This window comes from Periplaneta americana, chromosome 13, assembly GCF_040183065.1.
Source record: "Periplaneta americana isolate PAMFEO1 chromosome 13, P.americana_PAMFEO1_priV1, whole genome shotgun sequence".
NCBI classification, from domain to species: Eukaryota; Metazoa; Arthropoda; class Insecta; order Blattodea; family Blattidae; genus Periplaneta; species Periplaneta americana.
Genome location: NC_091129.1, coordinates 102,840,190 through 102,865,176, shown reverse-complemented (window position 1 = coordinate 102,865,176; position 24,987 = coordinate 102,840,190). Strand labels below are relative to the sequence as shown.

General features: G+C 35.3%; 1 protein-coding gene across 4 annotated transcripts in view; it reads left to right on the top strand.

Moving 5' to 3' along the window:
• The window catches only part of LOC138712188 (vesicular glutamate transporter 1-like), a 51,612-nt gene that overhangs the window by 4,180 nt on the left and 22,445 nt on the right, over positions 1-24,987 (top strand). For 2 of the 4 annotated variants that reach the window (XM_069843694.1, XM_069843692.1), the window contains exons 2-4: positions 17,300-17,367; positions 20,340-20,527; positions 23,844-24,080. In XM_069843694.1, the coding sequence (XP_069699795.1) occupies positions 17,328-17,367; positions 20,340-20,527; positions 23,844-24,080 (465 nt within the window). In that variant the 5' untranslated portion in view covers positions 17,300-17,327. Of the gene's footprint in view, positions 1-10,632; positions 10,821-17,299; positions 17,368-20,339; positions 20,532-23,843; positions 24,081-24,987 lie in introns of those variants that run through there. The other 2 variants (XM_069843693.1, XM_069843695.1) reach the window with 2 other exon arrangements.

Below are 24,987 nucleotides of genomic sequence, written 5' to 3'. Positions count from 1 at the left end.
TTAACAAAACTGAATCCTTAAAATATTATTTTTAGTAAGTTCTTTTTCTTTATGTGTATTTAATTTTCCAATTCTAAATTTATACGCATACATTATGTACATTATATAGGTACGCTTTTCCCTCAGAAATAATATTTTTGACTTAATATGTTTTGCTTGTAAACCGACGATATACTCGCTGCTTTTGTTACGTTGCAGATATTTACCGTATTGGCTCGAAAATAAGCCGCACTTTTTAACCAAATTTTAACTGTGTAAAGTTAAGATGCGGCTTATATTCGCGAATCTGGGTTTTACGACATTTCATCATATCGTATGCTGTTTAAAACTATGAAGTGTATAGTGAAGTCAGTAACAATGGCAGTGATGACAGTGAATGTGGCAATGAAAATGTGTTAGGTAGGCCTACATAACAACACTGTGCCGATATAACCTATCGATATACTCAATGTTGAAAAAGTTTACTTGTTACTATTTAAGTTAATGATTGATATCATGCCTAACAAGAAAAGAAATGTGTTAAAGGGAAAACATATGGTAGCTACTAGCGTCATGCAATACAGGCGCTATATTCGGTTGAAGTTTGTCGAGTATGACGAAGTTCGATATTCACCTATGTTCGCTCTGCAGAAGGCGGCCTGTCGTATTTCTTGGGCCTTCTTATGAAAATATTCGCTGTTCGCTCCTACCCTGTCACGTTTTAACCACTTAAGGATTTTAGTCATCATCTTGCGATTGGTTTTTGTAATATCTTGGTTGCCTCTCTTATGTTTGAACATTGCAGAGCACTAGTAGGTAGGACTGTAATGATTTCCAAATACTATATATGTATATTGTTGTTTAGTCAACTGTCCGAAGACAGGTCTGAACCTCACAAGTGATACCAATAAGGCACCACTTATGAGGCAACTAGGCTAGGAGATAATGAGATACGGTGGTCAGTTCCTTCCCCCCTCCAATGCATACATCGCCGGTTAGCTACATGTTACACTAATCACTAGAGACGAGAATTCATGCACTATAAAAACCCAAAATATGCATGCATCATGCACTATCAAACTATGAAACATGCACGAACAAGCAGAAAATACATTAAAATATGCGCTTTCATTTTTGTTGCAAATTTCTTATTTCACTTCACTTCCCCCCCTTTCCACAGTTAATAACCAACAACATTTATTTTTTATAAATTGGTTTCTGTGAGGCCTGCACTTGTCAATCAATATGCTTTTGTAGGCAGAGAATGACCTTTCTGTGTAGCAAGAAGTTATAGGTGCAAACTTGAATTAATCCTTTTCTGTTATTTAGTTTTTTCTTTCTTTTCCTTCTTCACTCCTGATTCCTGAAGCTAAAATCAGGGACATAAAAATCAAGAAACTGAGGTGTCCACTCAAAACCATGCATGCATTTAAACTGAATATAATGTATGTATATTATATGCATTATTAAGCTAAAAATTGCTTAAATATGCATTATACATGTTTTTATTCCCAAAAAGGCCAAAACACGCAAATATGCACGGAAAAAGTGCATATATTTGGAACCGGAAAGTAATGAAATGGATAAGTACTAAGTTTGAACTATGTCCTAAATTCCTATAAAAACCTGCATTTGCATGGAATTCTCGTCTCTACTAATCACACTTCAGATGTATACAAACAATAATTGTTCTTCCTCTGACACATATCGTCAAGCGAGATATACTGCCTGATAATATATGTAGCCTACATATCAGCCAGAACTTCAATTAGAGATGTAGATAGGTAGCCTATATGGAATAAAATTGCTGGCAGTAATTTTTTTCTTCCATCTCTGCTTATTTTCTTTTTTCCCCTTCAAATTTTAAGGATGCGGCTTATATCCAGATGCGGCTTATTTTCAGGCTAATACGGTACATAAAAACTAATTAAATCTTTTACTTCTTCTTCGAAATCTTGCTTTCATATGAAAATTTCTTTACGCAATCATATTGAGTTATTTCTTTATTTTCATTATTAGGCTATATTCACTTCGCAATGAGAGAGTACAGTATTATTTTGTCACTGAATTTACTGGCTTTGTAGTTGATTATTCCTCTGCGGTAGCTGCGAATTCATCTATAAAAGAAATAATCCAATTCTGAAGCCAAGTCACGCTCAATATTCCGAATCTGCACCGACAACTCGTCTTGATACAAAGTAGATCCTAGGTGAGGTGTTATTAATTTCAGTTTTGAGAACGACCACTTTATCAAAGTTACCGTAACAGGAACTGTTAATATTATATAACTTGGCCACAGCGTCATTTAACGGACTTGGAAAAAAATGTATCATAAACGAATATTGTAACCGAGATGTACAGCCTACAGTACACATTATGCTATCTCTATCAGCCAAGGTAGACAGGGAATTATATAATAATGCAAATTCCTCGGCTTTTATCAGGATTATGAACAAGTATATCGTGACTACTTTGTTGTTAAACCACATAAGCAGCGCTTTGTCTATGTCACATAGTACAGGCTTGATTGACTGACTGATTGATTGATTGATTGCTTTCACGAGGGCTGGATCCGGGATGGATCCTTGCTCTTAGGTCGTTAGGCCCATTATACGCCCTATATGCGATGATTGTCTAAGCCGGTGGATGGCCGGGTGACTTTCGCGAATCCGATGCTAACAGGCTGGCCATTCTTCCTGGGCCCTGTAGGTAAGGTCCCATTATCTACTGACGGGCCTGAACCCAGAGCCCGGAGCCCCAAGCCCTTGGAACCTAGATCAGCATCGAAAGCTCGTACTATTCCCAGACATCATCCCGGTCCATTTTACAATAATAATATAATGATAATGATAATAATAATAATAGTAATAATAATAATAACAATAATAATAATTTATTTTAGCTGGCAGATTTAAGACCATAAGGCCTTCTCTTCCACTCAACCAACAAAAAGTATGCATACATATGTATGAACTTACAAGTTAGGAAACGAATACAACAATTTCATTTAGATAAAAGTTACGTGTATACAAGAGTTACTTATGAATAATTAAATAGTGAGATACTACTATGAATTATTAATTAAACAATGAAATACAAACTGTGTAGCAGAATTAAACTAAAATACATAGAATGTTAATATATTTCAAATAATGTTAGATAATAGGAAGAAATTATTGAGAGACAGATGATAGATGAAACGAGGGGGAAGTGGAGTGTGTTGGTGGAATTCCTGATCACGTATATAAATTGGCTATTCCATGTTATGAAATGGCAACATAGAAAGGACAACAACCACTAGGATCTCCACTGTCAAAAATGAATTTTTTGTTAACGACCGCTAGATGGAAGTACTGCTACAAGCTATTAACTTACTTCATGCAATTCCATCAGGGTTATAACGTGACTTATTTTGCAATCGCTAGATGGCAGCATAGTAAAATTGATAAAAGTTGTCTCTAGGTTGATCAATCTGTTATAGGGCTATGTGATCAGGGGTGCAATGAAAGAGGGAGGCTGGAATTCTCCGAGAAACTCCTCTACAATGTACTGTATGTTTTGTCCACTACAAATTCCATCCAGACCTGATCGGGGATCGAACCAGCGCGCTAGCACTGTGGTCACAGACGCGGCATAGTATTTGCTTCCAAAATCACTTTAATTTCGATCAATTAAGTTCAAATGCACCAACAATTTCGACTGCCATTAATAATTTGGATTGTTTTTCAAAATCGTTTGGACTGTAGAATTAACTTGTCCACACACATAGCTTTCTTTCTTCTATTTCTACTTCTAGTATAACTTTCACTTTTGACGTAGTCGGTGAGTTTAGGGGCTGCAATTCGGGCTATGCGACGAATGCAAATACAGTAATACTATAGCGAAAACCACTACTAATTATTTCTACAGTAATAAACTTACAAGTATGATACTATAATATTATTATACTGTAGAGCAAGGAGTTCCGTAGCGGTAATACGTAGCCTAACAAATTTTCGCCCACCTTCCCTTCCCGCCCATGAGTGACGTCTAAAGATGATTTGGACGGAGTTACGCAATAACAGACCAACCGACAATTTGAAAAAAAAAATAAAATTTTTACACAAATCTGTTGATGGCAGGCTAATTTAACTCGGAAGAAAAAATAAATACGATATCTGAATTTTGCTGTTATTTACAAGCAAAAATTCATTTATTGCATAAAATTTATTTATTTATTTATTTACTTATTTATTTACCTATCCATCCATCCATCCATCCATCCATCCATCCATCCATCCATCCATCCATCCATCCATCCATCCATCCATCCATCCATCCATCCATCCATCCATCCATCCATCCATCCATCCATCCATCTATCTATCTATCTATCTATCTATCTATCTATCTATCTATCTATCTATCTATCTATCTATCTATCTATCTATCTATCTATCTATCTATCTATGTATTTATTTATTTATTTTATTGATTTATTTTGCTTTGAAATATTAATTCAACTGCTGGTCTCTTATTAAAAATCGGTTAGCCTTTTATGGTATAATTTGTGCTTTTTTTTTTTTGTAATATTATGAATGTTATAATACTTCTTGCATAAAATGTTTTACAAAAAAAAAAACAGATTTATTTCAATGGCCAATATCTCGAAACAGGTTTTGGCGCTTGGTCTCTTATTGCGTAACTCCGTTCCTTTAATTTTCGGCCTCACAACAGCATTCCACTCAATTTATCTAGGCATCATATTGATGTAACATATTCTTGTTTGATGTTGTAAAGCGCTCGAAGAGAAGTATTTAATGAGAGGCGAATTAGTTTTATTCAACTGGAATGAATTTTATATTATTGTTTTTTCGGGGGGGAAAAAAATATACATTTCGAAGACTCCACGCAATATTACTTATGAGAGTAATAAGAAATGGCGAAAATCTTAATTGAAAGCAAGAGTATATCAAAAGGAATCGAACAAGTCCAAAATCATCAGGACCGAGCGAGTTAAACCACAGTTTCAACAGCGCAAGAAAGAAGCCGCCGCCGAACTATCTTCGGACTGCAACACATGGAACAGTTCTACGCAAAATCCTATGGCTCAGTCAGACTTGAGTCTATATACAGAGTGATTCACGAGGAGTTACCGCCACTTACGCAGCATATTCCCGAAGATATTTTGAGCAAAAAATGGCATATAAACATGGGTTATACTCTACTCTCAGAGTTACACTAATTTGAAATTTAGTTTTAAGAGTAAACGAATATCACATTTAGAGAATTAACTATTCAGAAGTAGCTATAATTTCTTTAATTGGCTAGTATTCTGAACTTTCATTTTGTTGGTAGTTTTAACCGATAAGCAGAATACAATAGGTTTGGAAGGGTCAGAGCCGAGCTACCACCACAACAACACACCACCACAACAACACCAGCTATTCATGTCTGGCTGACTGAACTTCGAGAAGTGACAACTTGAAAAACTGTTAACATACGTCCATATCAAGCTGATATCTAATATTAACATCATTGTACTTCAATTTGATTGTTAACGCTAGAAAACTTTGCAACACTTGATACAGTCGAACAATCCACCACATAGCACAGATATCCAATTGTGGTTAATTTGTTATATCAGAACATGTATAAACAAAATGAACGACGAAAATGACATCCGTCTTATATAAATTTTACCAAGTGTTATCTGCTAATGTTTAATGTTAATGTTTTATAGATCTGTTTTAATCTGTTCCATTCAACTAGTGTTTTGTGTTTTAACATTATGAAGTGACATTGTACAATCAACAGCTGATTGTGGACACAGTAATCACAAGTTCGCCTTAAAAATAGTGTAATTATGATTTCGTTGTTTGTTAGTTATGTATTGCATTTAACCAATGTGGCATAATATTATGTATGTATGAAGACAACTTTTTAAGATCTGAAGATGGCATAAATATGCCGAAAACTTTCATCAATAAAATGTAACATATTAATACTACATTGTAAGATAAGCAATAGACGGCCCTATCCATTCCAAACCTATAGTATTCTGAAGCTAAAAATATATTGTTAATTTCTGCTTCGTATAATTTTTTTTTTTTTCAATTTTTAACTACAAAATTACATTTTTCTTACGCATTTTGTCACAAAATTAATGTTATAAATCACCTCATTCTTGTAGCCTAAACTCTTTAAGACTATACATTAGGATGCAAAACTGATCTACTACTAGGTTCAAAAAGTTCCCGGAATTTTACTACCATTTTTCGTATTAATATATAACAAGGGATATTATACATTTGTTTTGTTGGTAACATTCATGATGTCATTTCCTTAAAGTTTGTTGATAATGGCAATTATTGGTTTTGAGTTGTAGGCAATTGTTTATCATAGTGCTTCGTTTGTTCGTCGCATTTTGTAATTATGTCCACAGAGCAAAGTACAAACATCAAGTTCTGTGTTTTGCTGGGGACATGATCAGTATGGCTGATGAAAATGGTGATTTCTTAAACAAAATGAAACTGGTGCTACTTGTACGACCCAGTCCCTAAACGACAGTCATCTGAGTGGAAATCGAAAACATCTCCTCGGAAGCAAAAATTTCCTAGGGACACTTCCAAAGGCAAAGTTATTTTAAATGTTATGTTTTATTTAACGACGCTCGCAACTGCAGAGGTTATATCAGCATCGCCGGATGTGCCGGAATTTTGTCCCGCAGGAGTTCTTTTTCATGCCAGTGAATCTACTGACATGAGCCTGTCGCATTTAAGCACACTTAAAGCAAAGTTATGTTGGAAGTTTTCTTCGACTCTCAGGGTCTCATGCACCATGAGTTCATTCCAGAAGGTCGTACTGTAACGAAAGAATTGTACGTAGAAACCCTCCGTCACCTCTGGGACGCAGTGAGAAGGAAACGTCCAGAAAAGTGGGTAGAAAACAACTGGTTCCTTATGCATGACAATGCACCTGCTGATCGCGCAATTATTGTAAAGAATTTTCTTGCCAGGCACAACATAACTGCTTTGGATCACCCACCATACTCTCCTGATCTCTCACCACCTGATTACTTTCTGTTTCCCCGTCTGAAAAGTCATCTGAAAGGACGGAGATTCAATGCTGAAGAGGTTATCGCAAACGCGACGAGAGCACTAAGACGGGTTTCACAAAATGGCTTCCAGGCCTGCTTCCAGGAACTCTACACGCGTTGGCAAAAGTGTATTGTTGCGGAAGGCAACTATTTTGAAGGGAATGCTGTAGAATAGTGTTTAAGGTACGTTGTTTCTATGATGCTAGCAAATTCCGGGAACTTTTTGAACCTAGTATGTATAAAGAGTCAACTTGCTATAACAGTCGTGTGATCTGTAACAATTGTTGTGATAAGTGTGTAAGAACGATGTAGTTTTTAGTTAAAAATTGAAAAAAAAATCTGTACAAAATTACTACGGAATTAGGAACACATTTCTAGCTTCAGAATACTAGCCAATTAAATAAAGTATACTTCTGAATAGTTCATTCTCTATTTGTAACATTCTTATAACTAAACCGCGGGAGTGCGGTTAAGTACCGTCAAGTTAAGTATGACTGGAGCGTTCCGTGGCGAGTGTACTGAACTCTCAGATAAGCAACTCACTCTACAGGCTTCAGAAGTACAGTATTGCGTATATGAATTGCATACATACAATAATCATACATTTCGTACTTATCTAATTGATGCGATGTCGACGGAATTTTGCAGTCCGTGCGCCAGACAAGTTAAATGCACCATGTTGGAATACCGCTCTTTAAGTTGTTTTGCTGCCTGAATAATATATGGAGCTGCATCAGTGACAAAAAGAAGTACATTATTATATTTAATCCTTTCCGGCCATAAAAGGCGCACAGCTTTACAAAAAACTTGGACAATAGATGCATGGTTTACCTTTTCCAGTTTCTCTGAAGTTAGCACAGATTTCTTCCCAACACAGTTCTCAGAAAGTTAGCGACCACCACATTTGTCACATATCTACCACTGACGTCTGTAGACTCAACTGAAACCCATATATTTTCTGATCGTTCAGGCTTTCTCGAATTTTGGCAATCGTATTCTGGTACGAAATTGGTAAATATTCTTTACGTATTGTTGCTTCTAGAATATATTGATTTGTGTATTTTACCAGAAATGATCTAAAGTGGGGATTGTCCAAAGTTCTGAATGGGATATTTGTATGTACCAGGTTACATAAAACTATATTGAATTGTGACCCACTATTCGAACTCGATTGGTTTTTGTTTGAATTGCGTTCAACATTTTCCTTGTGTGTTTTACTATTTCAAAATAGTACTACTTAGTTCGTAATAATCTGAAATTACACATGACACATACAACACTTTTTCCTTCTATAATACCCTAAACATATCGCGTCCGAATTGTTTCACTAAATTATTTAGTATTGCACTTAGTGAACGAGTTGTTTTATGCATTGTAATATGCGCCATTTCACACACTCAACTCTTCAGTATGACAGGCTAAACACACTCTGAATGTTTCGGGTTCGATGCACGGAACAGTACGGCGAAAGGCGAGAGAGACTTACGTCATACTCTATACCCGTCTGCATAGTCAACTGCAATCGCCGTATAGGGCCCGCACTCCCGCGGTCTACTTATGACTAAAGAAAAAAATATATTTTTAACAACGTCAAATTAGTGTAACTCTGAAAATAATGAGAATAGGACAAATGTTTATATGACAGTTTTTGCTCAGAACGTCTTCAGAAATAAGCTCAGTAACTCCTCGTGAATCATCCTGTATATTTTCCCGCAATATTAAACAATTTCCATGTAGTAGCCATATTGCCTCTTTTTACAAGCCCGCTGTAGGCCTATTTCCGTAAAAGCGGGTACACAAACAGGCAGCGTGTCAAGTCTTGCAAACTGGATGATATAAAGAAGCTGTATTAGTACATTATGCAACAAGCCTATAATGGTATAATTAAGACGCGAGTATGTTTATGAAACGAGCGCAAGCGAGTTTCATAACTTTCATACGAGGGTCTTAATTACCATTATAGTTAGACTTTTTATGCTCGACCATATTTCTAACTTGAAATCATTCTTAAGTATTCATGTTAGTCTTATCTGACTGAGGAGCGGAACTAACCTTGTGCAATACCTCGTAAATTGTGAGATGTGCGCAAACGCGAAAGTATTGATTTTTTCCGAGAAACAAATGTCGACATTGACCTTGATATAATCTAGAGAGTAAAATAAACATTAATCTTGATATAACCTTCAAATTGAATTAGACATTGAAAAATGAGATGAAAAATTGAATTTATTTGAATATTATTTACAATTAACGCTAATTATTATAGTAACAGAACTTGTTGTCTTTCGATTGCATATCCGAGAATAATCGATACTTGCGCTTTCATATTGCTACAATGGTATTTTCTGATTGGTGGAACACCTGAACTTTAATGAATAGGTGTACTTTAATGAGGTCCATTAAAGAGCTGCTACCAGGTGTATAATTACTACATTTCGGCATGGTCGAGCATAAACATACAGTATTTAAGCAAGGATGCACAGAACTTGTACAACTCACTACCGTCACAGGATGACTCCAGCGATAGCAGTAATGCCTAACTCACTGATGTAGTGAGCTAATCTGTATTACATCATTCACTTTGTGATAATAAAATACTTCTTTAGACATCAGGTGTACATATGAACTTCCCATGACACCCACAGTTCCTACTAATCATTATCCAAGAATCGAAAAGATGAAAGTCCAGGTCATTTAAACCCTCATAAATATATCCTGATTGTACATATCTGCAATAATGTTACTGGTACATGTGTAGGTATGAAAACTCTATAAAATGAATCCACAGTCATTATTTTCACAGAAAGTAATGCAGTTACATCATTTTTATCTATTCTGTAAAATTTGCTTCTTTGAACTTAATGCATTTTCAATCCTGCTTATTCAATTACATTGTTACTTACTTACTTACTTACTTACTTACTTACTTACTTACTTACTTACTTACTTACTTACTTACTTACTTACTGGCTTTTAAGGAACCCGGAGGTTCATTGCCGCCCTCACATAAGCCCGCCATTGGTCCCTATCATGAGCAAGATTAATCCATTCTCTATCATCATATCCCACCTCCCTCAAATCCATTTTAATATTATCTTCCCATCTACGTCTCGGCCTCCCTAAAGGTCTTTTTCCCTCCGGCCTCCCAACTAATACTCTATATGCATTTCTGGATTCGCCCATACGTGCTACATGCCCTGCCCATCTCAAACGTCTGGATTTAATGTTCCTAATTATGTCAGGTGAAGAATACAATGCGTGCAGTTCTGTGTTGATGTAACTTTCTCCATTTTCCTGTAACTTCATCCCTCTTAGGCCCAAATATTTTCCTAAGCACTCAATTACATTGTTCGTTTTTTAATTCCCTCTTAAAACTTAATGCATTCAACATTTTCAGTTGTAAGTGTAATTTCCTCTATAAAATTGACACCATAACAAATATCTTTATCATTAGCTGCCTTGCTAAAAATTATACCAAAATCAATCTGCTTTATTCAAGGGATATAGTCAAGTACATTACGATTATCTTTACCAGTTCCCACGCAGCAAATTATCTTATTGTCAGTTACTGTTCTGCCTGTCGAAGTTATCACAACGCGTGGTCTAGGGTCACGAAAAAACCTGACTAGTAGCTACAACGTTAAGTTTAAGCATGTGTTGTCTAGTGAGATAGATGTTAAACGTATTTTACTGTTGCTACGCTGAGTAGCCTATTTCTCAGTTAATAAAGATACATGCACACCGTGACCATCTCTTTTATGAAGTAAGTACAATACACATAAACTTGTCTTTGTGAAGATTACATAATTTTTATAAAACAAAAAGAAAGTTCTTACTCGTAACAAGATCCAGAAGGTCAGTATCGTGACAATAATAAAAGGAAAAAGAATGCGTGATACGATAACCGATATATTACTTCGATTATATTACTGCAGCGGAGTCACTGCACTTATGACGCATAGAGTGCTTCTAACAGCTACGAACTGTACTGTAAAAGTGGGAGACGGAATGTAAACACTTTCACGTTTTCAACTTAGTGATTGTTTTTTTTTTCTTTAAGCTTGCCATAAATGTATAAAATATCCTATGTTTGCAAGCTGCGATTCGGTTCTATCATTAGCAGGAGAAACCCATCATTTCTGCAGTCCTAAAGAGTAGCTTTAGTTTCTTCCCTTTCCTAATCATAATCATGGAAGCGACAAAAAAAAAACTTTCGTACCAAAATTCAGAACTTGGCCTGTCTATCTCGATAAAGGATCCTCTGCTTACGTTAGTAATCCTAGAGTTTGCCACATTCCTACGTTAACAGAAACATGTGTTTCTGGTACGTCGCAAAGAGTACACATCTGTAGTATCCTCTTGTTCATATCGCATCGTCGCTTGGTCAATCCATGCAAAAAAGTATGTTTTTTAACCATGATGCCTCAAAAGTTAAAAATATTGTAGTAGGTTATTTTGTATGTTCTAAATATGAATTTCAAGCAATATTATATTTATATCTTATCTTGAGGACTTTAATTTTTATAAATACTAATTTTATTATATACATGTAACTTATATGTACAGTAGGTCTGTATGTATGTATGTATGTATGTATGTATGTATAAAATATGGTTTATTTAAAGACGTTCGCAACTTCCGAAGTTACAGGGTGATTCAGACCACCCGTAACAGTAATTTATTTCGGAAACTAGTGCATTAAAATTTTCGAGACAAAAATATTTATTACTAAAGCACATGTGAACTTTAACTTGACCTTGATTTCATCAATCAGCCTTAACAGGAAGTAGGGTTAGTGGCGTATTACTTTAAAATTTCAAATGGGAGTCGGGGTCAAATATGGTATCTTTTGATAGAGCTCTTCAAAACAAACAACTTCCGTAGGAAATGTTTTTATCAATTCCTACTCTTTCAATGAGAAAAAGTACGAAAAGACAATGCCATCAATATTGAGAAATGTTACAGTACGAAAATGTAAACAAAACTATCACGAACGTTCTCTAGTATAGCGTGAGGATTCTGCGATCCCCAGATCCGCACATTATGCCGGTTCACTTTACCTGACATTTGGAACGTGGCTTCGTCCGAGAAGAAAATTTTGGGCATAAAATCAGGATCAGCGCCGAGACGGTCTAGCATCGTATTGGCGAATTCCACTCGTTTGGGTTTGTCATCCGGCTCCAGACGTTGCATTAACTGCGCTTTGTATGCGTACAGTTTGAGACGTTTGTGGACAATTCGTTGCTATATTGATTTTGGTACTTGACGTTCCCGCGAAGCTCTTCTTAATAACTTCCACGGGCTTCGCTCATACGCGGTTTTAACATTTTCAACCATTTCATCGGATGTTCTATGACCACCACCATGCTTCTTCAACACCGATCCTGTAGCTAAAATTGTATTGTGCCACTTCTTAATGCTTTTAGCAGTTGGAGCATCATGGTTAAACACTCGCCGATACTCCTTTGAACTCTAACAATTTATTTAAACTCCGCATACCATAACGCAGTTTGCGCTTTCATCTGCGGTATCGCAATTTTGACAATCGATACAATCTACAAAAAGAAACAGTATCTGCGCACCATCTACCGACAGGATTCGAAACTTGTTGAGTTTTCCTTTCATATAAACGTTACCGTAAGGTTCTATCTTCAACGTTCACCAGTCACATAAATTGAAATTAGGTACATTCGAGCGGTCCAACCTGTATATTTGGTGCTGTCACCTACCATTTCAGCGAAAGCATCGTTAGAATGGTCTTATGAGCAGGCAGTATAAGCAGCCATCGGATCCGTTCAAGCAGGCGGTGGTTGAAACTGAAGAAAGTTACATCCCTTGGCATTTTCAGCAATTAAAACCACACCAAGAACCTTCGGGCAGCAATTCATGGACCATGCTTCGTAGCAAGAACAATGCAATTTTATATTAAAATTACACAACAAATATAGGCCTATTTACACCAAATAAAAGTTTTCCGATTATTTCATGGTACACGAGCTGACTTGAAATTCTACTGTAATTGTTGACTTCCTAACGAAACCTTTGACCAAACAGATACTCGTAGATGAAGTGTTGTTAAGATAGTACATTGTGTTGCCTTGAAGTGTATCATGTGGCTTATTTACAGTGTAGATAATACTCTTTAAATTATCTGTTATGGGTCTGTCGACCCTTCTACTGGAATGGCCTCAATTCGCCTTCACTGTGTTGCATATCAAAATATATTCAAATTGCGTAAAATTGTTCAATTAAGTATTCATGTGGAAATTCAATAATAAATTCAACGTATAAATGAAAAGTTCAGAGCCATAGTGGGCCCAAGCGCCATTTATTAAAAACGGAGAAAACAAGAGTTAAAGTTAAGTGAATACCATAGTTTAACGAATATTGACATATCATTCAGTTTTGATGTGCATACTTCATATTCCTTTCTATATGTTTCATTTAATTATGGTACTCGCTTAATTTTAACCTACGTTTTTAATATATGGCGCTTGGCCCACTATGGCTCTGAACCCTTCAAATGTTCTGATATTCTCACAGTAAAAATGTTAGTCTCAGTTACTATAAATAAATTTTGAAGTTTAAGTATTTGGTACTTACATAGTCACATAAAACTGAAGAAACAGCACAATTTTGTAATGTTTGTAGTGAACGCTAATTTATATTTAAATAAATCATATTTATTAATTTATGTCGTTATTCTTCGTTTTCTTACATTATATAGACCAGCGGTTCCCAAAATGTGGGTCGCGACCCCGGGGGGGGTTGTGTAAGGGGTTGAGAGGGGTCGCGAAATGATTTACAAAATAAGTCAAAAAGTTTCTTAATAAAATTTATTTTATATTTAAAAACATACACATAAACAATATTGAACATACGAATTAAAAATGTTTGAGTAATTATAAAATAAAAACAATTAATGTGATTAATGTGCCTGTTTTTCAGAAGTAGGCCTAGCTTCTCAGCATTCCATACACACACACACACACACACACACACACACACACACACACACACACACACACAGTGATATAATTTGTGTCTCACTTTTGTTTTGATGGTGAACATAGACGAGAAACTCATTTTGCATAAATACAAGGTTGCAAATATTTAAAAATTTAAGAATTGAGTATTTTTTCAAGCTCGGGGTATTCTTGCATTCTTTTGATCCAAAATTGGTCTATGCTCTGCGAAAAAAAAAAATATAATTTAAACATTCCATTTCTAGGTACATATTTAAATGAGATTTTTCTTCATAGTTTCTAGAATTTCAACCAGTTGAACACAACTGTAAAAACGGATTCATCATCTTTGTGATAGTCGTAATTGTTTTGAGTTTCTTTCGGAATGTACTCAAAAAGTTGATTAGAATTGTGGAAGCTTAGTTTCATTTCCACAAAAACACAGTATTTGCCTATCATATGTAGCGAAATTTTCCACGAGCTCTTTAATACACTGGAATGAATCAAATGTCTTTTTGTCAAATGATATTGACCAGAAATCAAGTTTCTTTGTAAACCTGTTAATTTTATCTCTGGCTGTTATAATATTATTATCATCTTGGCCTTGCAAACTATAATTCAAAACGCGTTCAGTCCATTTTTATGAATGAACTGTGCTAATAGTTTTTTTTATCCACCGGTCTACGGACTGAGCTTGTTTTCAAATAATATACACAATAACACAAACTTTTAGACAAGAATTGGCGTTGTTTTGAAAGAAAAGAAGCTTAAAATATAATGATAGAAATCTAAAATATATATATATATATATATATATAATGTAATATGAGGCGTTCAGAAGTCAACATGATTAACTCGTTATTTCAGAGTTTCTAAGTTGGCAATGCATTAAATTGACCATATTTTCAGTGTCAATGTGATTAAGTTCATATTTCACTAAAAAGCCCACAGAATGCAGTATTCTTCTTGACTATACATCACAGAATTCATTATGTGTATTTAACTTTAAACTTGAATGTCTCAAAATTTTTGGAAAATGAGTTAATCATGTTGACTTCTGAACGCCTCATATATAAATAATAAAAATACCAAATGGACTGAGTGAATTTTGGGATCATCATCATCATCATCATTGGCGTGACTGTCCTTTTAGTTTGACCTTAGCCTCCCTTTCAACAGCCATCCATTCACTTCGGTTTGCGGCCCTTGCTTTCCAATTCTTTAAATCTATCTTTCATAAGTCTGTCTGTACATCATCCAGCCATCGTAACCTGGGTCTGCCGACTTTCCTCTTTCCATCTAGTTTACCATTTAATATCATTTTGGGCAAACGTATATCGTTTATTCTGCATACATGGCCCAACCATTCAATACGTCTAGCTTTAATGTCTATATCATTATCTTTATATACATTGTATATTTCCTGGTTAGTTTTGGGATCACATTCTTCAATTGGAAAATAGGTTTGCATATATTCCGATTTCTCGTCTCGTACGTACAGCTCACTGTTCCCTCGCCGCGACTGCGTCAGAAGAGCATAGTGAAAACCCCTTCCCTCCTGTCCACACCTCATCTTATCGCTCTGTATATAATTATAAACATATAAATTATAAATGTATATAAATAATAAAAAATTATTATGGGCCCATTATATTTATACTTTGGTTGCAAATCTATCAAGGCCTAGACTACCGAGTAGGCCCTACGTAGGTCAGCACAATAGATCGTAAAAGTCACAATGCTGGGTTATAATATTCCCCTCCCGAAAATTCCATTCCATTCCAGGCCCTTTGTAGAAGGAAGAAAGGCTTTTGGCCCCATATTAGTGAAAAACATTAAATTGTTACTCGTGAGTGAACGTCCAACGCAAAGTGTTAAGAAGGTAGGTTTCTGTGTAGTAAGCCAGTCATCATGAATTAATATATTTTAGCATTCATTTCAATTTTAAATGCCAATTTTCATAAATTTAGGGAAAGAACATTTAAAATATTTACACTAGCCTATATTTGTAGTATCTCGCTTACGGTTTTCTAAGAAGATTGAAAATTGAGTACATTGTTTTATTACAAATTATACCCATATACTACCACTGTACTTTATCGAAATTATTTTGCACATCTCATATCAGTGTGAATACTCTTAATACAGCCATGACACAGAAACTTACTGCAATTACTCGTATTATATGCATTCTCTCTTTTAACAATATCCGTGGATGACAATTTACTCCCTCAGTAAATTTTGATATTACAGTACCGAGTGTAACGAAGCCTCTTAGATCTAAATACATTTCACTCTATTGAAACGAGTTTAAGGTACAGTAGAGCGTCTCGTTTAGGTACAGTGAAAACGTAAACAAAGTGCAGGTAACGTGTGGGGGAGGTCGAGTCGTACGACAAACACGAGGGATGAACAAGGTTTTAGTTAAAATTAATTATATTGATAACATTAATTGACATCATATTTTCCAAAAACATACAAAATATAAGAACACAAATTGCATAACATTATCATATACAAATTTTAACAAACAAGGAATTGTAATATTGAAATAATTCAATATAACAAATCAAATTTTGCTACTTAGTCTATATGATGTTTTCAAGCAGCATTTTTACGGTCATGAATTTCATTCTCTGTATGACTAACATAATATCACCTTCTTCTGTACTGTATCTGAATAAATTGAACTTTGAGAAGGGATAATGATTATGTTTAGGAAATAGTGTTGTCACTTCAGACCAATATACTGTAGTTTTGTTAATTCGGCCATAGAAGACGGTGATAATACTATTTTAGTCATACAGACACTGAATTTATGACCGTAAAAATGCTGTTTGAAAGCAACATCATATGAGTAGCAAAATTTGATTTGTTATATTGAATTATTTCAATGTAACAATTGTTTATTTGTTAAAATGTGTGTATGATAAATTTATACAATTTGTGTTCTTTTGTTTTGTGTGTTTTTGGAAAATATAATTTCAATTAATGCTCCGCCATAAATGTTGTAACTAAAACCTTGTGCATCCCTCGTGTTTATCGTCCTCTCCCACACGTTACCTGCACTTTATCTATGTTTTCACTGTGCTTAAACGGGACGCTCTACTGTAGTGAGGTCGGCACCACACTACGAACGCCTTTTACCCCCAGGAAAGATCCGGCACTTACGTTGAAAGGAGACTGAGTGGACCTGCGGGGCCGTTCTGGAAGTCACAACATGTACTTTGAACAAATCCAAACACCAATTAAATGTTCCATTGCTGTTTTCTTGCAGGTGATTGAGGTTAATTGTTGGAAATATAATGCCGGCTGAGGAACAGGAGCAACATGAAGAGAAAAAAGGTAAATAAATATAGTCGACTACTACACTGCTCCGTCGATATAGAAGAAAGCCAATGTTCACCTACTTAGATATAACACGCAGAGCAAGTCCCCTGCAATCGGTAAGTGGCAGAGCATGAAAGTCGAGGAATATTATGGACAGCAAAACATCGATCGTACGGGAATGGGTATTTAAGAGTTGTTAATTCATTATGAAAAGTGAATCTGATACAACGTTAATATAAATTAATTTTATTTCCTAGAATATATCTATAAAATATAAATAAATAAATAAATAAATAGGAAATTAAGTAAATAAGTGAATTAATTAATAAGTAAATAAGTATGTATTTGGATAAATAAGTAATTAAGTTAATGAATAAATAAATAAATAAATAAATGTATGAATAAATAAATAAATAAATATTACCTTAAACTCACTAGCAATAACCTTAATATTTGCGCCGTTTTCTACGCATTGAATAATATTTACGTTGTCAAAAATACTTAGGCATGAACGTTTTGTGACATGATGCCTTACCGATATCCGGCGGCTTGAATTCTTGTTACAACAGACTACGTTGTACAGTTTTCTGCTTTCTTCAGACTCAAACGCATTCTACTAAAACGGCGGAGCAGTACATACAAACTCCAAGATTAAATAAATTCCAAAATTAAAATATCTTTTACAAAGACTTATAAAGGACGTTTCGTAAGGGACTATTACATTTGTGAACAGGAGACACAAAACAATGTAAAATATTCATATAAACACTTGTCCCATTTGATTTTGGTTCCAAGTTCTAGCCATGTTTTGTAACAATAATATGGAGAATGTAAGTCTGCAGTCGTCTCTCAAAAATATCACGTGTTTTTCGTTAATTTGGCAGAGGTCTTGGATGCTCTGGCAAATTATTTCAAAGTATTTCATTGTTTTCACAAACATAAGTCTAATGAATTTAAATCTGGAGAACGCGCGGGCCAGCCATAGCTTACTTACTAAACAAGACAGAGATAGAATCTAAGTACAACTTAGTTGTCTTTAATCCGACAACGAGGACACACGAGACAAATCTGTACGAGGAAGAGTAAAAAAGTAACCTTAACAATTGTTTTATTAATTGAATTGAATATGTACAATAAGACTACAAACACTTTATCACTTTTCAACATAGTCCCAACTACGTTCAATGCAAGTGTTTCTGTTATACTATGTTAAAAGTGATTAAGTGTTTGTAGTCTTATTGTACGTATCTATACTAATAATAAATCTGTAGCCAAAGTTTTTCTGGTAATTTTCGATTTTCCAAAAATAATTGGTGTTAACATGTATAATTAACCATCCTGAAACCGAAAATCGCTTTTTTGAAATTTTTGTTTGTATGTCTGTCTGTCTGTCTCTGTCTGTCTGTCTGTCTGGATGTTTGTTATCTTTTCACGCGATAATGGCTGAACCGATTTATATGAAAATTGGAATATAAATTAAGTTCGTTGTAACTTAGATTTTAGGCTATATGGCATTCAAAATACTTTATTTAAAAGGGGGGTTATAAGGGGGCTTGAATTAAATAAATCGAAATATCTCCCTTATTATTAATTTCATGAAAAATGTTACATGTTTCTTTAAAAATAATTTCCGATAAGTTTTATTCTATACAAAATTTTGATAGGACTGATATTTAATGAGATAAATGAGTTTTTTTAAATTACAATAACAACGCCATCTAAGGCGCTGTACTGAAATAAAAACAAATGACTTCGTCTATAAGGGGCGTTGGACAACAACAATCGAAAGCTATTAAACATAGCCTACAGAGAATGTTTCTGTGTTTGTATGAAGTAATATCGGAAGCTAATTAATTGTTTAATTATTATTTCACCATTGGAAAGTGTAGTTTCTCTAGATAGACATAATTCTACAATGTTATTACAGTAACTTCTGAAACATAGAGCAAGTAATATAAAGTATACACATTAAAACTAAATGATATGTCAATCTTCATTAAACTATGGTTGCATGTAATAACAATTAAGAAACATGTTAAAGGAATTGTCATTGCACCAAATGATTGCTCTCTGGACCAAAATGACCGCATTTTAATTATTTAAATACAATTTAAATTAAGTAACGTATTAAACGATTTATCCTTCTCTCAAACACGAATGTTCCCTGGATCAAACGTCCTATTTTAATTATGTAATTACTTTATATTTATTTCTAACGGGTGCAGAGGAGCGCACGGGTACGGCTAGTTCAATTAATAAAACAATTATTAAGGTTACCTTTTGACTCTCCCTCGTAGATTAACTTTCTTTCAATGTTTCTGTCTCTCCTGTCCACGGATGAAGTGGGTCTCACATTTTACGAAACATTCTGGATACTGACGAATCTGTTAGTGTACAAGTACAATGAGTCTTATTAGAAATATAGTAATCGCCATCGTTCTAAAAAAACTTTCAGTTCATCGAGAAGGATTAGCTGACAACTTCTTTATTGTTTTACCTATAACGTTATGAAATTAGTATTTAAAGAGACTACTGCGTAATACTACTCCAGTATCCCTCCCCCCAATGCCACCTGGCTGTCATCCGATATTTCTGGTCTCTCCTCGTAATGACTTATTTGTAACCCATTTCTGAGGTTGGGGAGTTACGTTGCCCCGATGATATTATGATAGGATAACTAGAATTTTATGTGTGTCAGGATAGGTCTTAAACCTAAACTTAACCTAATTTCCAGACCATGGACAAACAAAGGAACAATTCCCTTTAAGGAAAAATTCCTATGTTCTAACCGGGAACGAAACCCGGGATTTCATGAACTGCAGCCAGAAACTATAACCACTAGATCATGAAGCTGGTATACCGCTCCAGCATTGAGATACAGACTGATTTAAAATATAGGTCAAAATAAAAGTTGAATATTTAAGCTTCTATTTGTAATTTTCCGTCAATATTGACATTTATGACACTTAAACCTTCTTTCTTCACAGACTGGATTCCTGCACGGGTTGTGCTTGGCGTTCTTCTATTTTTCATCTCAGCCGCATCTTACATGCACGGTTCTAATATGGCAGTAATAATTGTTAACATAGTAGTACCGCCAGAGACATCGATATTTGGTGATCCCCAATGTAAGACTGGCAACGATACTCCAGAAGCCACAACGGAACCACCTAATGTAGGTAAATCCTAATAAATAGCTTGAGCATGACATTCAGGGTGCAATTTGCGAGGGAGGATCTCGAAGAGGGATGGATATTCTTTCTCCTCCAGCAACATTTATGAGAACTAATATCTGAATATGTACACTTTCAGACAATTAAATGATATCTTATTGAATTACTTATTTTTAAGGCAGTAAGTTCTGTTATCAGTCAGAGCGTCCGCTATCCTCATTGGTAACCCGGGTTCAAAGTGGAATTTGTGGTGTACAAAGCAGGTCCTTAGGTTTTCACGGAATACCCTCGTTTCTCCTCATGCCATTCCATTTTCATTTCATTGATCAACATCTTGCGGCGCTTTGTAGTTCGTCCCCCGTGGTGTACCGAGGGTAAAGCCTACGGCGACAAGAAGAACTCTAGCTTCCACGCTTAACTTCTAGATGGGGATGCTTGGGTGAATTAGCCGCCACTGATAGAATAATATAATTAACACTGTACACCAAAAATATAACTCATGAATACATGGCCTGTCTGTATACAAAGTCGAAAGTGAAGTGCTTCTTTGACATTCTTAACCGTGTGTAAATTTGTTCATTGACAAGATAAAACCTAGATTTGTACGACAGGAAATCTTGCCTATTCTTGGTAAAGACCTACAATGCACAGTCTATCAAGGCTACCTAAACAATAAGAATTGGCAGGTGAAAAAACTAGAGCAAGACCATTTGAAAGAAAATTACAGAACTGTATCCTGAGCATAACAGACGGCTGTGACACAATGAAAACCTTCCAATGCCGAATAATTCAAGTCCACAATAGGACTAAGATTAATATTTTCCAATAGGGCATTCATAATCGACAGTGCTATCTTAGGACACTATTGAACTCCAAAATTATAGTTAATGCCCAAAGGAAGAAATATGAAGTCGTCAATTTACAAAAGTTCAGTGGAGATGGAGGACACATATTTTTGTTTTTTTTTTCTTCAACTATAATACAGAATGCTTGCCTAATATGAAGATACAAGGGAGGATCGGAAAGTAACGCACAACAATTATTTTACGGAATATTATTTTGGTTAGGACGTTCAAATTTGGCAGATAGTTTGAATCTTGAATGATTCGATTGGATATCACCCTGGCGGAACGATCTGAAACTACTGAGTAAAAATGGCGCGTTTTCTACCATTGTTCACTTGTGAAGGGTAGCGAGGTGTAGTCCTTTTTTTTTCCGAAAAACTAAAAATTCGAGTGAAATCCACAGGGAAATATTGGAGGTGTATGGCGCTTGATTGTCTGGACCATAGCGTCCGGCCGACCATTGACCGCTGCAACACCAATGTCAGAGGCATCATTAAGGCGGCAATCATCCACCCTACAGTCCAGGCCTCGCACCGTCTGACTTTCACCTCTTCGGATCAATGAAGAAATTCCTAGGAGGACAACGCTTCGGTTCGGATGAAGAAGTGAAATCAGTCGTGCGCAGGAGGCTATACGCCCAAAAAATGGAGTTTCATGAACGAGGTGTATAGAACATGGTGTCACGATGAGAGAAATGTGCCGAAAGATTTGGTTCCAATGTCGAAGAATAGGTAAAACCTATAGCTTTCTGGGGCACTATTTCATTTTGCTTACCTATTAAATACGTTGCCACAAAAAAAATTGTTGTGCGTTACTTTTCGATCCACTCCCGCAAGTACAAATGAAGAATATAGATGCTCCAATTGCAAGAAATGTTCATAATAATCAAATATAATCACGACAAATATATCCTATTCTTGAAAATCTTTTTCCAATAATTGGACAATAATATATTGTTAAAAATAGTCATGTTATAATTTGGATCACTAAACATTGTTTTAACCCAAAGTTATTTCGATGTGGGAGAGAAAAATCTGAATCATAAAAACATCTGAATGTCACTTCGTGTCAAATCCACCTATACTTACAGTAGCTCTGATTTCATTGCTCACTAAAGCGAATTCACACTCGCACGCAGCTTTTATCGGGACCTGTACTCGCGTTTTCGTTTTGTTTTCCACATATTTGGTCTTTTCTGAATCCTTATAATCTCGGCCACTTCTCGTAGTGCATTTCGCGGGTCGCGATGGTATTTTGCTCCTAATTTCTTGTACATGTTTTGTAATTTTCATTACTGATCTCACAAACTGGATCTCGTAACTCTTATAATTTAACTAGTAGATAAATGGCATCTTTATCCATTTATAGGCCTACAGCTGTCTATAAGCTACAGGACGAGGTACTGCTCGCGTACGTATCTCAAATCACACTGACGCAATCGACCCTGACTTATACCCGGCGCAGCGTCGAGGTTGCTAAAGACGACCATTTTCGACGCTCTCCCTCGCCCCTGATCTAATCGATTAACACATTGTTAAGAAACGACATCTATTCTCTATATAAAAGTAAATAAAGAATTAACGTTGCGGTTATAGTTCCCGTACAGTAAGCGTTCAAACTTTGCATTTTTGAGAAACATTCGAAACTCCGTACGTACACCCTTTCAGGAAAGGACACATTTAATGTCAAAATAAATATGCTCCCTCTACGCACGCACACACACAGGTACAAATAATATAAACACCATACCTCTCACAGCTCACACAAATACAAGCTACAAAATACCACGTTTAGCTCTTTAGGTAATAAAAGAGGACATTTATACAAAATAAACAAAGGAGTAAAATTCTGCAAACTCACATATTTCTTGCATTTGATCATTTAGCCAAAACTCTAATGTGATGACATTCTAGCACCATCATAAGTATTCTAAATTAAGAGATGTTACGATGCTCTGTTTCGGATATTTGCACTCTGTCATACTCTGTCCGAAGTTTTCGGAACTAGGATATGAAGAGTTCGCGGGAAAAACGATGAATGTCACATTTCTGTTAAGGATTAGATAATGATCTAATTGAGTCTATAACTCCAAGATGTAGTGCTGTTTCTATAGAAAATAAAGGAAAGAATTACTGTATTCGTGCTGATACTTCTCCTTTTAGCCATTTTTCATAAGAACAACATTAAATTTCGTATTGATCCATGAATTAGATAATGACATCAACCTTAACAAAACTGTGACATTCATCGTTTTTCCCGCCAACTCTTCATATAATATCGACCACTTTTGAAGAGTAGCTTTTGGCAACGGATCCAGCAGCTAGATTCTCACTTTCCCTACCATTTCTGATGGAACTCACATGTAGCTACGAAATGTACGTCTTTTTCATCTATGGTACTGTGCAAGTACCCAAAAAAAAAATTCTCACCATGCAGAAAGTCTCAAATTACAAGAATGCACAATATGTTTCAGATATCCACCAGGTATCCATGGAGCCAAGTTCTACAATCAGTTATGCTAGGAATATACTATTTGGGATACAGTATTACTCACGTTCCTGGAGGATTATTGGCAGAGAAGTTTGGAGCCAGAGGAGTGGTATTCTGGACATCGATAGTCTCTGCTGTATGCACAGCATTAACTCCAGTGTGTGCTGACGGACACTATTCCCTTGTTATAATAAACAGATTCATCGTAGGTCTCTGTGGGGTAAGATATTTTCCTGTAATACATTTTATAAGCTAAAAGTAAAGCAAGTAACTTTCGCAAATCTATGCTGGAATGCAAGAACGTTTTTATTCGTTTTTGAACCCTTAACGGTCCTTTAAGTAGCTGCTAATGTTGATTTACAAGAACGTCATGTCCACGAAAGTTAATGGTTCAAGAAGCGTTGTTCACTGCTGAATGTGTGTTGACCTTGTAGTTCAGAATCAGGCACGGATCTTTGAGTTTTAAAATTATACAACTATTGTATGTTTGTCGTCTAATGAACATAAACCTGCTTGCAAGGAACGATGGGTTACATTTATAGAAAATTAAATAAATAATATATTAAAAATGAAAATAACCTAAATATATCTGTCTTATTTCATGCAATGTGCTATCGTAACATATTTTAAAATAAATTTGCCTTAATGTTACATAGATTGGCAACTTTTTAGTTATGTATTTTTCAATAAAGACTTTAAAATGGAGATTTTATACGTATAGTTTAAAAAGAACGGGATGCCAGCATTTACTATAATCTCACACATATTCAGTTAAAATTGTGAATGTTTATTTGAAGTGGAATTACCTATTGGCAGATCTTCACTTTCGTTTTTCGATGCAAGTTTTCTATTTTCTGTGTGTTTTCTAGTGCTACAATGTCTCTATATATATTGACGTTTATCAGCTCGCATGTTTACACTACACAATTTGCAAGTAGTATATTACCCATTCACTTCAAAACATTCGCCTCCAAATTCTGTCACAAATTGATGCTTCTTAGATTCCTTTTTCTTTGTCATGATGTACTACAGATGCACTATCTATGCAGATAAGTATAGTACTGACGGGTAGTTACAAACTATATGTCTCTCGTGGTGAACAAACAGTTGTTTTTCAGTGTTGCTCC